Raw genomic sequence first — 17,118 nt, forward strand, 5'->3', positions numbered from 1 at the left:
AAGCAGCTAGGTCTGAAACACAGATTTGCCTTGTTTTCCTACCAGGATGTCTCAATGGAAAAGAAATTAATCAGGCAATGGATCGCATCTCATTTTCTTTTTGACTCTCTTTTTTACTTTTTGACTCTTTTCTACTTTTTTACTCTCTTTATCAAAATTTAAACCTGCTTTCCTTTCCTCCCTCTGTATAATCTTAGGGTTGGTTATTTACAGCCTTCAACTTAAGTTAATGACTATTGTAATATGGAATTTTTTTTCCACCATGTCATTAATAATATCGTTAAGGTCCAGGTATGTATGCATTATTCAAAGATGCTCAAAAAACAGTTGTAGCCCTTAGCAAATAAGATTCTCTGTTAGTGTCTTAAATCCCATACAATATGTTACCATCTTCTGCCACAGCAGTTTTACAGAAATACCCATAAGCCATTCAGCCTGCTAGGTCCTTGACTCTGCTTTTACACAACCATATAAACACAGATCTGGAATCTAAGCTGCGCTCCCTTCACAATTCGAGCACTTGATCTGTTCTTCAGGGAGCTTCTGAGACCTGATTCAATACATGTTCATTAAAAGACACAACACAAACAAATTGCTTTCAGTTTGGAAATTCAGCTAGCTTGGCAAAGGGAAGCCTTCAAATGATGCAAGCCTGTAGTTGTAGCTCTTCAATTTTCCAGAACAATATACTAACACCTTACCCTTTCATTCCTCATCAGTACCTTGCAGTTTGTCTGTACTCTTAGCCTGCAGAAATTGCTGCTTACACAGAATGGTTGCTAGTCTTCCATTTAATATCAAAAGCAACACCATAATTTGACAGTTCTTGACTGATTTGACAGGACATAGAATTTTCCCTCTATACCATCCAGCTAAACAAAATGAGTAAAGGGACAGTTATACAAGAAAAAGGCAATCACACAGCCATCTGACCATGTTAAAATCAGCATGGGCACATGAATTTTTTTTTTCTTACTGGGAAAGAGAAAAGGTTCCTGACTCACGGCAGTAGAGCTATGCCCAGCACAACCCTGAAGGTAACTAAAATAAATAAATACAGCTTAGATAGAACTTGAGATCTATTTTCAAGATGTTCCCAAAACCTGGCTATGATGGTTCCATGTAAGCCTGTGCAGAGAAGCAGCGATACATCAATCCAGCTACATCATATAGAGATATGGTTTAAGTGCAGAATGGAATTAAACTTTTTCTGAACTTTTTCTCCAGCTGAAAGCCTTTCCCCTTTGTATTACAGTGATAGAGACAGCCCAATATGTAAAACAATATACATTTATTTAGCACAAAAAACACGTTCAAATAGAAGGTTTTTTTTTCCCCCCTCAAATAGATGGTTTTGTATTTTTTTCTTTATACTTCTTTATAGCACTTTGTGTTAGTCATTATGGTTCTTTCCTGTTTGAAAAAGCACAGACATTTGGCAAAACCACTGTTTTATCCTACAACTGTAGGCCTGATAGCAGCTTATAAACTCTAAGGCAAATTATGAAGTCCTTCTCAAGTAAGCCATCCCTATACAGTTCCATTAACTCCAGTGGAACATTCACAAGAAAAGTGTTACAAGACAAGGACATATGATCACCATGTTTCCTACAGTTACAGTCAACATAATATGCAGGGGTGGGGCTATGTTCCCAGGCAGAGAAAGAAAAAGACTCCTGGAAGATTCACAATAACTTGCCAGAAACAGTGGCTGAGAAAAGAATCCAACCATTACATATGTGATTACACAACATAAGCACAATTCCCATTTCAGAAAAAATGTGTAAGTGATCACATAATGCTCCGGATTTGAGCATCTACAGACTTTAAAGCCTTCAACTTTTATTTAGGGACAAGTACGTAGTACTTGTCAGTAAATAAATGCAGACAGCTCAACAACAGACAGCACAGAAATACTACTTCAGATTTGGTTCCAATAATGACATGATTACAATTACTGGATACATAAGACCATCCAAATTATGCTGGCAGTCAGATTTTCCATAGCTTCTTCTTTGATGAAGTTTCACCATCTGAAGTGACTGACATCAAAGATGTGCTGGAACTAGTTCAGTCTTCCCTCCCGTAGTTATCACCTGGATTAGACTCCCTGAATTTGGTCGATTCTTTCCTGTTATCCAATCATAAAAGGTTCTGTTTTAAAATAAATAGATAAAACAGGATGAGGAGGAGAGAAAATATATACACATACACTATCAGTCATAAAAGCCTACTGATTCTCCTTCTTTTCCTACCTCTCTGTAGCGATTTCTATGTATGTCACAAACTAGCGGTACAATCACTGGATTCAGACCCTCAGAGTAGGACAGAGGTCCAGAGAAATCACAAGGGCTTTATAGTACATATGCAGGATTTTCAGAACACTTCAAAGCAAAAGGCCAGGAGTTGCATAAAAACAGGAAGATGTCAAAAAGTTTTTCCCAAGTTAAAAAAAAATGAAAAGGGGGAGGGAGTGGCTACTTAAATTGCCTTTATAACATGTAAAAAATTTGGGAATATGGTTTAGCAACCATATTTTAGCCTTATAGGTTAAACCATACAGGTTAAATAATTTCATTTCCCCAGGTATCTCTGTACTCTATTCATTCTTGCCCCACCTACCCCCTTGCCTTTCAACCTGTGCAAGTACCCTTTCTTTCCAAGTCCTTCTTTCTTAACCCATTTTTTTGCCGATTTGCCATCACGTATTTAATGTTGAAATTAGTCTCAGCGTAAGCACAGGAAGTGCTAAGACATCCAACACACACTGAGTAAGATGATCTCATTCTAGTTAGCACACCAGAACACTTATCAAAACACTCATCAAAACTAATAGAGAAAAAGAAAACAACATTTTTCAGGTCCATCAGCCTTTCCACTATTGTAGACAGAGCAACTGCCATTTCAGACCATCTTGCCATCTGACACAACATATATGGATACAACAGGCTTCAAAATGCAAGCACCTCATGAGAAAAAGAGTTCCTGCATCCTTTCTAGGATGCAGATGTTACCAAAATCCTAACAACACTAGAATTCTTTCTTTCAGCACCAGTGAACTTTTCAGTTTTCAAAGCTGGATTTAAGTTCAGAGAATTGGAAACTAAGAAACAAAACAACACACTGAACCTAATTCTCCCATAAGGAAAAAGTCTTTAGAAGTTAAAAATTAATTTGTAAAACCACAACATCTGGTTAAGCACAATAAAGAACTTTTTTGAACATTTTTAGGTCAACTAAACTCAATTGATGGGACACTTAAAGAACCACACTGAACAGCTGCATAAGCTTCTCGAACCAAAAAACATTTTCCACTCTGACATCCAACTGAATAAAAAATTCACATCACAAGAAAACTAAATGCCACAACTACTCTGAACAAGTAGCAATAGGTAAATGCTATTTCAGTGTCAGTTCTAAAAGCTTTTGAATTAGTGAGAGTAAAGAAAAACATTACGTCCTTTACAACACAAAAGTTGATTCCTTTTCATTTTTTCCTCAAAAAGGCAAAACAGCTGTGTCCATTATTTTCTTCCATTTAACAGATCACCCTCAGCAAAATCTTTGCTACTCTCCATCACGTCGCAGAAGGCAGCACATATTCTGCACCACTGTCTCTTGGAGAAATTAGAAACAATAAATATTGTCTCAGCCTGTTGCTGAATAAGCTGCAGCTGAAGTTTCAGCATTTTGAAACATCACTCAGGACAAGCCTTTTGGATAATGGAAAAAAACAACAAAAAAAACCCTTGACTAAATTTTTCTAAACAAGAGTAGGAATTTTTCCAACTGTGAAAAGAAGCAAATTAACACACCAAAAACTGGGTAATAGTGTTAAAATAAACAACACCAAAGTTTACATGCCTATTTGCAGTTTACCTTTGAGACAAACTCCTGCATCTGCTGTCTGTAATTTAATTTGTCTACTGGCTATATGAGATTCTCTGGCTTCCAACTGCTTAAGGCTATCTGCCTTGTCACTATAACTGGTGTAGAGATGCTGAAGCTGATGGAGTTGAGCTAATTTTCTCCAGTTAGGAAGCTTGTGCAAGATGCCTAATGTGATTTGAAGACCTACAGGATCAGGGGAATGATGGGGAAACACAAAAAACCCCAAACCCTCCAATGCAAGACAGCTACTTAGGAAGAACACACAGTAGGATGCAGCAGGAAAAGGCCCGGTAAGGAACTGCTTACTTATCAAATGTATACTCACTCAGCAATGAATTCTAAGGATGTCCAGGAGCTGAAATCTGCGTCAGGCATTGATTTCCTGTTTGCTGGTGTATCCAAGGTAACCCTGTGATTAAAATGAGATAAAACTTTTATTTGTACATGCTGTTTCTGATAAGAGCCACCTGCTTCTATTCATCACTGCAACATATGCTCAACTTTTATATACCACGTGGTATGGATTTTCTTTGCATCCTCTACATATGTTAACAGCATATAACCATCAGCTTCAATGTATATCAAAGGATCACAGCCTATAGCCCCTTAGCTACCTGGCTTCCTGATGACATCCAGCCCATTAAGGCTATCACTTAGCCCACAGATCCTTCCAGTCTCATGCTCATTAAAATCAAATGAAATTTTAATCCACTAATGTTTTGCAAAGAAAAGGAAAAAAAATATGTAATTTTTAGGATATATTGCACATCATTATTCACATATGTTCAACATGCATCCTCTCCCTATGAAACTATGTCAGTCTAAGCAGCTATTTGAGTACTGTGGACAGGACATCACACCCATATCAATATGATTACAGGTTACAGTAGAAATTAAATAAAACGATACAGGCAGAGGTGACTGTGATCACTTACGGTAAAACAGCAACAGCAGCAGAACCAGATGGCAATCCACTATTGGTACCAGCCAAACTCTGACAAAGCTGGTGCACTGCTCCTTTGGCCATGCCATAGCCAATCATTCCTAGCAGTTAAAACCAGACAAATTAGAGCATAATCAATGCAGCTTTCAATACCAGCACTATGACAGAAACTCCTGTTATCTTAAATTTACTGTTTGTCAGATCACTTACCACAGCCAGAACAGAATCAAAATATGTTTTAAGAAAAAAATCCCAACAATTCTTACTAGATGTCCTGGAACTACCACAAAGTTCAATTTACTCAGCATTACAGAAGAAACTTACTGAGTTATGCATCTTCGGCTAATGCTTCAAAATGCATCCTGAAGAATGAGACTTAGAGGGTTACAAAACTAAACTAGTAAGCGCGAAGAGCTTTTTATTAAATAAATCATCTGTTAACTTTAAGCATATGACTAAGGTATTTGCAGTTTTAGACCTAAACAGATACAGCTCATTTCTCTCTGAAACAGTAGTTCACCTGGTCAGTATCCTGACTATAAAATAAACAAACAGAAAAACAAATACAACCCATACCCCTTAAAAGTACAAAGTGACTGAATAATATGCATGTAAAACCAACTTCTTCCCAAACACTACTGCTTTCTAGGCAGCCAGTATTTAGCAGTGTAAGATGCATGGGAAGGAGAGCATCCTGCACACTGCTTATGTACAAGATTTGGACTATCAGGGTGCTCCAGGTCTGAGATGTCTCATGGTACATATCTGCCAAGCGGCCTAACAGATTAAGCAGGTAGGAAAAATAAGTGTATTTTGTGTACTATAACTGGATGCCTTTCTACCCATCTACACAACTGTAAAACCTCTTAATGTTTGTGAGGAAGTACCTTGTAATGAAGGTACACAGGTAGTTTCACACTGTAGAAATATTTCTGTTATATTCAGTTAGACATATTGTATAACAAACATGTTTATTAGGAGGAATCATGGGCAGTGGTAGCTAACATTTCATTATGACTACAAAATATTTGCATTTCTATCATAGTTCCCTCTTGCCTCTTCTCTAAACCATCAGCTTTCTTAAACCTGTGTTTCTTCACTATCCCCGTCAGACTGCTTCTATAACTTATATTATTTTCATTTATCTTCAATTTGCATTAAGTGACTCAGCATTTTCACAGATGAAAAGAAAAAAAACACAGTAAGCAAAAACAAAAGAGATAATTCCTTCCATAATAGCTGGTAATAACAAGACTAACAAGGCATATTTACAAAAGTTGAGTAACATTTCTTTCCCAATTCTTCCTGATGTTAACAAGTTGCATGTGTTTGCCCAAAGCACTGCTATGTGTTTTCTTTTTTAATTCCAGACTTGTTGAAAACAGCCAGTTCAAAACATGAAAGCAAATCACCGATTCCTGTGTTGTGGTCCCTACAACCCAAAATGAACCAAACAAAAAACATCATGAAAGTTTGCCACAGTTCCCTTTTTTTTTTTATCTGTATATTGTCAGTCAGTAGTACACAGTAAATTATTCGTCTGCTGATTCACATAAAATAAGCCTTTTATCTTCAGACTAGGCCAGATGATTTATCTACTGTATTTACAGCTGCATTAACTAGAGAACACAGTGTATTTCTCCTGAACTATTTTAGACAAGGCTTTCACAAATATTTTATGATTTTTTAAAAAAATTAATAGCTATGTCTCATCAAAATATTGTTGAGTTCACACTAGAAGAAGATTGAGAAATAAGAGCATTTGTTTCAACAAAAACTTTCCCTGCCTGTGGGCTTCTGTGCTGCTGTTTTTTTAATTTTAAATTGTTCCCAGATTTTCTCCATGCAGACCAACACGCCTAGGAGTGAGATGAGAAAAAAATAAAATCTCAGGAAAAAGTTTGTACTAAATAGCTACCGAAGGGCAAAGCTGAAAGTCAACAAGCTTATCTGTGTCTGAAGCAAAGGTGGACTGGAATCAGAACATGAACAGGACAAGCACGTTTAATAAAATTAGCTGAGTCATCACTGATTGAAAAACTGGGCAACTAAGGACTCTGCCTTTCAGAACGCAAATAAGATATTTGACTTCATTTAAGTACTATACTTACTGATGTGTGCTTCGCAGTTCTTCAAAATTTTCCAAGTTACTTTTTCTATTGTACTGCGTATTAGCCAAGCATATTTCATGAATGCATGTCAAGCATTACTTAATAGTGATTTTGTTTGCACTCCTGTTTCAAGAGATTCAGTATTGCCATCTGTAAAATTACACTTGCCTTAAGCGTTTCAGCAGCCATTTTCCATTTCTATTAGATGACAAGAAACTGTTTTTTTTCCATGAACAGACTAATGTATAGCTAGAACTGCTCATGTCCTAATAGTTATTGTGCATGGCATTTTACCTGGAGTTCCAGATAAAGCAGCTTGAGCTCCTGTCAGAGTCAGAAGACCTCCTTCCTTCAGATGCTTTGTGGCTAGGTGACTGGAAATAGTGGATGTCCAAACACTCTGTTTCCACATCAGATCACAGTTTTTGTACAAAGCTGATTAGGAAGAGAATTAGGTAGGTAACTTAAGAACAAGACTTCTACCTATGATTTCCATGTGATACCTACGATATCACAGAGTGCAACAGTACTATGCAAAGTACTATAAAAATATGCTTTCTATCTTTTTCTACTTCTGTATCATGTAAAATACCCATTTACATCTTTTACCTCTCCCATTTAGACTATGAATCTCAACTTCACAGCATATATTCTATACAATTACCTCCTTTCTTACAATCAGAAATAAAAAAATAAACACCAGATAGTTTCATTAGCTCTCTGTTAATGACTGTGCTCAATTCAAAGATTTTCAAACTCTTCAGACTTCTGTAGGGATTGTTTCAATTTATGTCAATGATCTAAAAATTCTTACATTAGCTTCTCCTCACCTTGTAGCAGCATGAGCTCTCTTTCCATGATTTCCTCACAGGCTGCTCAATTTGTGGATATAAGACTCCAAGAGATAAAGGAGCTGAATCAAGCAGTTGATCAAGCTGATCACTTGATCCCAAAATAACCTTAATTCATAGTAGTGTTATTGGAAGGATAGTAGGGTATAATCCATCACCTCATTCAAATTACTGTGGAAATTTATAACAATCCAATATAATGCAATGCTATAAAAGTATTCACTCTGATTTAACTGTGCATGTCTTCTCATATTCTCTCTTTAAAGTGAAAATTTGCATATGATGTCTGAACAAGGAAGGGGAAGGAAAACACCAAATTTTAACAGATTTAGTCCAGACAGAAAGGCTTTTTTTTTTTTTAATTTTAAATTGTTTTTTTTTTTTAAAAAAAAAAAAAAAGTCTCTACACTAGTACATAAAGCATAAAACAATTTCCTGAATATTATACATTTAAAAGCTTTATAAAATGAGGATTTTTTTTTTCCCCTCTAGCACAGCCTCTGGTCATCAGACAGCTCCTTCCACCACTGTATTGTATACTAATAGCTCAGAACTGCATCAGACAACTGAGGTTTTATGCATAAAGCAATGATTTGGGCAAAAAGATCAAGTTCCACTCAGCCAGTATCTTATGTAATAAGCCTGACGCACATAACCTTGGCAAAAGTTAGTTCACAGATAATGCTGAACTCTTCTATATAGTGCATCAAGTTTTGGAAATTTAACAGAGAAATTGAGAAGAGTGCTCACAAACATTGTGACTGAGCTACTTTGCACTATTAGGCTAACTTCTTCTGGACTCAGGATAAAAGATGATTTCAAAGACCTTTATTACCACTATTTTTAAGGATTCTTCTCAGATTTCAATCATGTATTTGCTAGCATGCACTGGCTTACATTTAGCTTTGGCACTGCCTCCAGCCCATCCTCCTGCTACACACAGGATCGCATCCACCTTTTCTTCACCAAGAAGCTTCCCAATCTCTGCTGTCACCTTCAAAACATAGAACAAAACATTCTGAAAACATTGAATATGTAAGGTAAAAGAGTAAATATCAAGAATGCCTTAATATTACTTAACTATGTAACTGGAAAACAAAAACAAAAAACAACGAACAACAGCAACTTAAATAGCTGCACAAAATTAACATTTATGATCTATCAATTCAATAATTGGGTTGAAAGCTAACTGTAGATGTAAGCCAGACTGCACAGTGTGCGATGTCACTGTCAATAACTGATTTGAGCAGGACTGAAAGATCTGATCCTTACCTATATCATCATTTTTCATTTGCAACTTACTTTTGGACAGGTTCTTCTCTGCACACTGTGCTGTTTAATAATATGGGAAATGAAACTCCAGGTCTGATCAGAACTGCTTCTGTGACATTTCTGATGATAGCACAAGAAACAAACAACTAAAGCCTCCTTATGAACCACATCCTTGGATTTGAGTAGGTAGGCTTTTAAATACCCAGTATTTCTTTCTCTTTCAAATGAGACTTTGCACTTGGTAATGAATTTGTTGGTTGTCAATTTTCTGTCACAGTGTAAACCCTACTGGGAAATGTTTTCAGCATCACCATCCAGCTATACAACACAGACAGGACTTGAGAAAGGAGTGCTGCGTTTCAAGATGTCCTAATCCACCTTGATTAAAGTAATCTCATTCTGCCCGCAGCCCTTCAGGTAACAAAGAGGAAGATAATACACAAGTGCAACACATTCTGAGTGACAACATAGGGTAACTTCTAAACTCCCAAATCAAGCTCTTCTGCAAATCCATGCCTCCAAGCAGTTAAAAGGAAAGTGAAAAATAAAAAGAATTAAGAAGTGGCTGGCAAATGGTGGCACCCCTGAGTTCAGGGTACAGCAGCAGGGTACCAAAACCAGTGGGTTGCTCGCTGCTGGGGGGTCTCAGAGCTTCTGAAAGAGAGGCTTTATAGCGAGTGGGTGCAAAGTGGAGCCCGGACCGAGGGGTTTCGCCCGCCCCGAGGGACCTCCCCCCGACCCCGCAACGCGCTCCCACCTGCTCGGCCTGCTCGGGGAAGGACTCCGTCGTCCTCACCACCACGTTGGCGTTGGCGTCCTCGTTCTCGGCCAGGTCGATGCTGGCGACCCACTGGGGCAGCGAGAAGGCATCGTTAGCACCCGGCGGGGCACCCTTCGCTCTCGCCCCCTTTAACTCCCCCCCTCCAAAGCAGCCCCGTCTCGCCCACCCGCCCCGGGGCCCGCAGCAGCCCTGCCGGCGCTCACCCAGTTCCTGGCCTTGAAGTACTGCACGCACTGCGAGCCCAGAGCCCCTCTGCCCCCGTACACCAGCACCCTGCCTGCCGCCGCCATGCTCGCTGCCTGCCCCGCTCCGGCTCTGGCCCGGCCCCAGCCTCGCCTCGCTCCAACGCCACACAGGGGCCGCCCCCGGGGCCGGGGGGGCTGGCGGCTGGCGGCTGCCTCCGCCTCGCACCGGGAGCAGGAGGAGCCTCCGAGCTGGGGTTGAGCCCTGGGTTTTAATCTCAGCCTCCGCGGGTTGTGTTCCCTCAGGGGATGGTTAATTAGCGGGCGCCTGTAAAGGGCTGTAACTGTAGGAGTGCGAGCAATTGTTGCCAGTTTTCTTTAGTGCTGCTCGATATCGCTGCTAGGTGGAATTACTGCCCTCGCCACAGCCCCCAGCTCCAGGCCCTGCTGCCTGCCTGTGCCTCCCCACCCTGCACGGAGGGCCCTGTGCAGGCAGCAGGTCCCTGTGTGAAACCACAGCCTCCTGAACAGCATTTAAACACCTCAGCTAGCAGGCCGGGGGATGGAAGGACATCGCTCTGAGGGTTATTGCCAGCCCTGGTGGCTCTGACAGCACTGACATTTACACAGGGACAGAGTAAGCACCAGGAGGAGGTAGCTTAACGCAGCCGAGACGTCAGCAGGATTCTGCTGCTAAACTCCACGTTCGCAAAGCGTTGTCCCTCGCAGATATTTACCCACGTTTTTAATCATCTTTAAAAAAATGCTTCTAATTTTCGTCCCACGTGGTTATGGTAAAGAACTTGATGCCATTTGAGCAGGACAATTAAAGCTCCGGTGAAACATTAGCCATGCAGTAGATATAGGATTACTTTCTGCACCACCGCATGACAGGGTAACGAAGCTGTTGTTCGCAACCATTTCAGGATGCTGTCGCAGCAAAACATCTTTTTGGACTTGATTTTTAACTGTACAGTTTAATTTCTGGAACTTTGAAATACAATGAGATGTATTTTGAAATACTTGCTATTCGTTCATGGATTTCAGAGCAAAGAGCAACAGGAAAAGTGGGAAATGTGCCTAGCTACTGAAGAGAGGCCTTGGAGATGACTCCTTGAAACCACTAGGATGCCCGGCTGTTTTAAAAAGACTTTATTTGCCTTGGCTTCTACAATAAGTTTTGCGTCTTTTATTGTAATTGCCGTCGCAATGGGGACCCAAAGGTGGATGACTGGAAAGATGCTTTGCAAAACAGGGGCTGATTTAGTCAATGCCACAGATCCAGAGCTGGTCAAGTTCATGGGAGAAATTTACTATGGCCTTTTTAGGGGCGGCAAGATACGCCAGTGTGGGCTGGGAGGGCGTCGTTCCAAATTCACAAGTAAGTACAATTTTGGTTGAATCTCTAGTCAAATGTCTAGTTCAACTTTAAAAGCACTCTGTTCGTTTTGTTTACATAACCTGTTGAGAGCAAATCATTATTATTAAACGTATAATTGTGGCTTACTTGTGGTCTGTATGGTTTGGGATTTGAGTGCTATTTCAGGCTAGGTTTTCTCTCTGATTATGTTTTGTGATTTTGGAATCAAAGAAAAAAAAAATCCCTAGAGCTAGATTGAGGAATTCCTTTACTCTTGTTAATGTAGTGAAAAGGGTTCCCTTTCAGTCTTTTTTCCCAGGTAGAGCTGTAGGAGGAAGTACATTGGAGATGACCCTGTAAGTCATACTTTCCCTTGACTGAAACTTTTCCATGCCAAGTGTTGCTCTGCAATATCTGCACCTCTATTTTTGCTGTATTTGTTAAACTGCTCCCTTTTTTCTTTTTTTCCTTTAAGAAGTAGAGATTTATTTAGCCAGCCACATTTATGTGTTTCCCTAGCTGTCCCAAAACAGATGTCTGCCATTGTAGATACTCCTAACTTTACTAACATGTTGAAGAAGTTTTTACGTTGTTGAAGAAGATTTTACTTTCTTTTCTGGTAACTTCAAAGAGAAAAAATGGTGAATGCATACAAAGTGTAGAAATGTCAAAGATTTTCTTGAGCTCTCCAAAGCTGTCAGATGTTAACTTTGGATGATTTCCAGTTTTCACACATCCTGTGCTGAAGTGAAAATGATATTTTTCGTCAAAGATGTTTAGTTTGGTGGACAGATCTGCAGCAACTTAAACCAATATAAATTGAAGCTAACTCTCCCCTGTTGCACAGCAGTGCTGGCTCGTCCTTTGCAATGGCTGTGGTACTTAGCATAGATGTATGGTGAGGAAGTTCGGGGACTTAAGCTTGCTGAAAATTAGCCTGCAAAAGATCTATTTATTTCCCATAAACTCATCCCTCTATACTGCCTCCCTACACAGTTGCACAGACACCGCTATGAAGTCTTGAAAGCAGGCAGGACTGCAGTCTTAGGAGCGGTGAAGAGAACCAGAGAAATACAGATCAGTGTGACCTGTTGTTACACTGTGAATTTGGACTAACTGCTTTTCCATAGCCCAAATTGCTGGCAAACGGGTCAAAGTTCATCCTGCTCTGCTGCTGCTTCTTCTCTTCAAGGTATCCAGAAATATAGTTCCAGTTCTTTAACCCATCCATAAATGTCAAAGAGAATGAAGCCTTGAGAATTCTAGAAGCCTTGAGAATGAAGCCTCTAGAATTCAAAGAGAATTCTAGCCTTGTTAGTAAACTTTCTGATTAATTACTCTGTAATCTGAGAAGAAGGCCTAGCATTCCACCCTCACCACTGACTGTATGAATACATATCTGGAGGATGTGATCGTATTCTTCTTAGACAGACAAAGATCTCACTGAAGCTAACAAGAATTTTTCCCATTAGATCTGTAAAATTGGGTCAATAAATGCAGCGGACGCAACCATGCATTTAGGTAAACAAATGTGCCTGAGACTTTCCCTTTTAAGTATTTTAATAGCTCTATAAGGGTTGCAACTTTCACAACACTGGCATCAAAATGGTATCACAACAGTATTACAAAGCTGTTAAATCCACCACCTTTTGGAGGTGTTCCTATACATAGTGTCATCTATGTCAGATCCATATGGTTGTTACTGGAAGTCCTAGCCCATCTAAATTGGCATGAGATGCGTACATTTTGACATCTGAATCAAGCCCTGCAAACAAACTGGGAAAGTCAGACATTTTGTCTGTGTGTACAGCAAAAACAGCTGGAATGTGTCAGCAGTCCCCAAGGCAATGTCCTTCCTCGGGGTTTTTATTTCTGTGTATTAAGACAGGCTCGCTGCCCATGTCTTTGGGACCTGGCTGAGAGCCTCAGAAAAGACACAAAGGAATCTTTAGAACCACCCTGAAAACTCTGCTGGTTTATAATAAAGCTAAATTCCATGTGCTTTGTTTTTTTACAGGCAGTTATTTTCCACTGGGAAAGTAAGCTAGTTTCTGGCTTCCCATTCCTCTTCTACTTCCCTCCTTCCTTCTTGTTGGAGTCTTTCCTGTAGCTCCTGTGTATACCATACCTCATTATAAGCCCAGAATGAATTACTGAAGAGCTGTTGAATCATGGATTTTTGTATGGAATTTGTACAGTATTAAGTTTTCTGAATAATCTACTCGAATTCTGTAATGTCATGATGACCACATTATATCCTTGATATTTGCTGTGTCATCTACCAGTTATTTCTGCCTGCATTATATATGGTTTCTTTGGATTATTTTTTTCACTTATGCAGCATAGGAAGTGATCTATTTGTTTATAATATGATGTACCTTGTTTTTAGTGACATAATTAGTCAGTTAGTCCTTCCAAATATGTATGAATGTGTGGTGCTGCATTATTTGAAGGGTTTTTCTCGATCGGCCTGTGTTTTAGGTTCCTTCTTGATCAGCTTTTCTCTTTCCTGTCAGTCAGCACATTGTCTACAATTCCCTCCTCATGTTTCTTCTGATTCAGTTACTGAAGGGCTGCAGGATAACCTGAGTTCTTGCATGTTCTGCATCTCCCTATTGCTGGCTGATGTAGCCCTCCAACGAAGTAACTGCCTGTTAAGATAAAAACAGGTTAATAAAGTCACTGTCCTTTACAGACAGGCAGGCTGCCGAAGAAGAGCTCATGTGTATAACAAAACCTGTGAATACTTCATGCCAAACCCGCCCTGACTGCGGCACTTTGCATCCTTTCTATGAGTTTAACTAAAATACTGTCCAACACCCAGAAATACATAAAAGAGGTATAAACACTTGATGAGAAACCAGGAAGGGAATTTGAAAGTGGAAACCTGTGGGATTAGTAAATAGGAAGTGGATCAGAGTGGATCTCACTGGAGCCCATTTTAAAGAGAGGAAGAGATAGAAAGAAGAATAATATAAGAAACTAAATCAAGCAGATGTAACACTAATTCAGACAGCAAGGAGCTGGACAAGGAAACCGAACTATTGGATTTCAAAGGCATGAGATTAAGAGCATGGAACAGGAATGGGAAACTCAAAGGAAAAAAGTTTGGGGCAGAGAGCAGAGGTGAAAACGAGACAGAAAAGAATGCAACAGACAATACAGCAGCAGAGATAAATACATGAACAAAATGAGATAAATAACAGAGTACTTTACCCTGCATCCTTATTTACAGATCCTGTGTGAGTAATTGTTCCTGTAGTAGAATATCCCTAGTTTGTCTTATGCAGTGAGAAATAAAACATCATGAGTGTAACTACCTGAATTGATTGTTTTATAAAAATAGTCTTGTTTACATATAATTTGGCTTTGGTGCATAAGTAGAGTGTGATGTTTACTGTTGTCATGAAAAAAATACACATTGAATAGTCTTTATTTTTTTTCTTGACAGTTTTCCCACATATGGTGAAAAAGCTGAATACAGGCCTGCATGTGATGATTATAATGTTCCTCTGTGTGGCCATGGGCTTTTCTCTGGTCAGTTTTGGATTCTGCATTCTTAACGCAATAAAAGTTCCTTACCGGGCTATTAAAGGTCCAGCAGGACTATGCCTTTGGAATTTACTTGCAGGTAAGTTCATTCACCAGTATTTTTCACCAGTCATGTTCATAGGAAAATGTTAACTGTAAAACTTCTTTTCTTGCCTTACTCGATATCTCCCTGACTTAAATAGTTGTGAATAAGATGAAGTTACCAATGAATTCTCAACTATCAAAAGAGAGCTGTCAGATGGCTTTTCAGCTTATTGTGTCTAGTCAACTTTTTCCAGGAGCTGCAAATGCCAGTCTTGAGGGTTCATATCACTGATAAAAGGCCTTTATTACAAACTTAAATTTATTATAATATTATATTGTTTGGCAATACATTAAAGGCTAAGCATGCTGAAGGTGTTTAAGCCATGTCTAAGCCTGTCACATTCTGTTTAAGACCTGCTTTTGTATTTAATAAGTCCTTCTGAAGCACAACCAAAATGCATGTCTTGTTTTGACAACAATGGTGAATACTTCTTTCTTTTTGTTGCAGGTGGATTTATAGCACTTGCAGTCACTGGCTTTATGGCTGCTGTAAAACTTCATCGCCTCACAGAAAGAATTGCCAATTTTCGGGAAAACGCCTTTCAATTTGTTATCTTAGAAGAAAGGTTTGAAGACTGTTTTTGGCTTTGTGTGGCAAGTGCCACAGCGCATGCAGTGAACTTGCTGCTAATAGCCATTAGTGGTATTCATTTCCCTAAAATAAAGACTAAGACAGAAGAAGCAAATGTTACAGCAGAAGATATCATGTACTAATAAATCTGCATAAGACTACTTTGGTGAAGTGAACTATCATGACAGAAACAGCTTCTTGACTTGTCAGCTTTTGCTTTGGACGGAGAATTTTGGTATAGACATGAGTAAAGATGCCAATTGTAAAAATCTGCAGTACTTTTTTTAAGGTCAGTCTACAAAACCAGCAATTAGCATGTGTGGGAAAGTAGGAAAAACAAATACTGCAAATATTATTCTCAAAACTGACCTATAGAGTTCACAGTTTTTACAAAATCTACATTTTAGCTATTTAAGAACACAGGTGATAATACAATTTCACCTAAACCAAGTATCTTTTTTGTTTAGAAATAAAATATGTTTGTAATAAATCTTTCATAATATAGGCTTAATTTAAAACAGAAAGGATGGATGTTTGCCAATTACCTTCTCAGAATTATCTGGACATTTTTCAGAGGGTCATATAAGACGTACAATAATATTAAACTGCATTGAAAAAGAAGATTTAGCCCTATCTCTAGGACTAAATTTAAGGGAAAGCACAGGCTACTTATTTGTGATACAGTGTTAAAACAAAGATTAACAGTTGCTAACTCTATCACTTAGACCTTTGCAGCTTTCCCCTTTACATCATAAAATACTTTCAGAATATCTGGAACTTGATATCAAGTGTTATAAACTGGATATAAAGTTACCTTATTAAAACATTTTAGGTATGCTTCATATAGAGACCTGCCTAATCATATGCATAATATAATCAACATGTGGAAATGAAGGCTTCTTTGGGGGTACTTTAGAAAACTTGAAATCCCAAACAAGATAATTTATGAAGTGTATCTGTCCAGAAATGTAAAGAGATTATGGGTAAAATCCTATTTTTCCATAAAATTGAAGAGTACTTAATATGCTCTGGAAATACCCATTTAATTAATACTTGCAGAATACACAGATGCTCTATGAAGGAGGTAGAGAAGTTATGGAGCCATTCTTCAAACAGCAAAGAAACTATTATTTGTATATAAGAGTCACTGCAAAATTAATGAGGTTAACTACTAAAACACTTTGAGATTTTTAGTAGTTATGATTTAACATTAAAAAAAAAAAAAAAAAAAAATTTACAAGGTAAATCAAAATGGATGCAATTTCCTTCAGTTACTGTCTCTGGATGATGCTGTCCTTAATTAGACATGTTTGTTCTGGCTGTGGTACAGATGCACGCCAGCAAACTCCAAACACTTTTTCTCCATGCAGTGCTCTTGCTAGAAAAGCATAAATCTACTTCTGACATCACACTGATGATTCTGGTCTTATATGAATTCTGGTCTGGTGTGAATTTTCCTGTTACAGCCACAGTCAGTCTCATTGGTCTTTCATTTTCACTTACTACGTTTTCTTAATTTT

The 17,118-nt window shown here is 38.7% G+C and overlaps 2 protein-coding genes across 2 annotated transcripts; one reads left to right on the forward strand and one right to left on the reverse strand.

Moving 5' to 3' along the window:
- Positions 1–1,274: 1,274 nt before the first annotated feature.
- QDPR (quinoid dihydropteridine reductase) lies at positions 1,275–10,241 on the reverse strand. The gene is made up of 7 exons (XM_068679985.1): positions 10,053–10,241; positions 9,826–9,918; positions 8,694–8,790; positions 7,240–7,380; positions 4,827–4,935; positions 4,217–4,300; positions 1,275–2,154 (listed from the first exon to the last, which is right to left on the reverse strand). Exons 1-7 carry the CDS (start codon positions 10,137–10,139, stop codon positions 2,049–2,051), a joined length of 717 nt encoding a protein of 238 aa, XP_068536086.1. The 5' UTR covers positions 10,140–10,241; the 3' UTR covers positions 1,275–2,048.
- A 36-nt stretch (positions 10,242–10,277) lies between these two features.
- On the forward strand, positions 10,278–16,315 carry CLRN2 (clarin 2). Its single transcript, XM_068679984.1, has 3 exons — positions 10,278–11,412; positions 14,843–15,022; positions 15,476–16,315. Exons 1-3 carry the CDS (start codon positions 11,160–11,162, stop codon positions 15,739–15,741), a joined length of 699 nt encoding a protein of 232 aa, XP_068536085.1. The 5' UTR covers positions 10,278–11,159; the 3' UTR covers positions 15,742–16,315.
- The last annotated feature ends 803 nt before the right edge of the window (positions 16,316–17,118 follow it).

This window comes from Anas acuta, chromosome 4 (assembly GCF_963932015.1).
Source record: "Anas acuta chromosome 4, bAnaAcu1.1, whole genome shotgun sequence".
In the NCBI taxonomy this organism is placed as follows: Eukaryota; Metazoa; Chordata; class Aves; order Anseriformes; family Anatidae; genus Anas; species Anas acuta.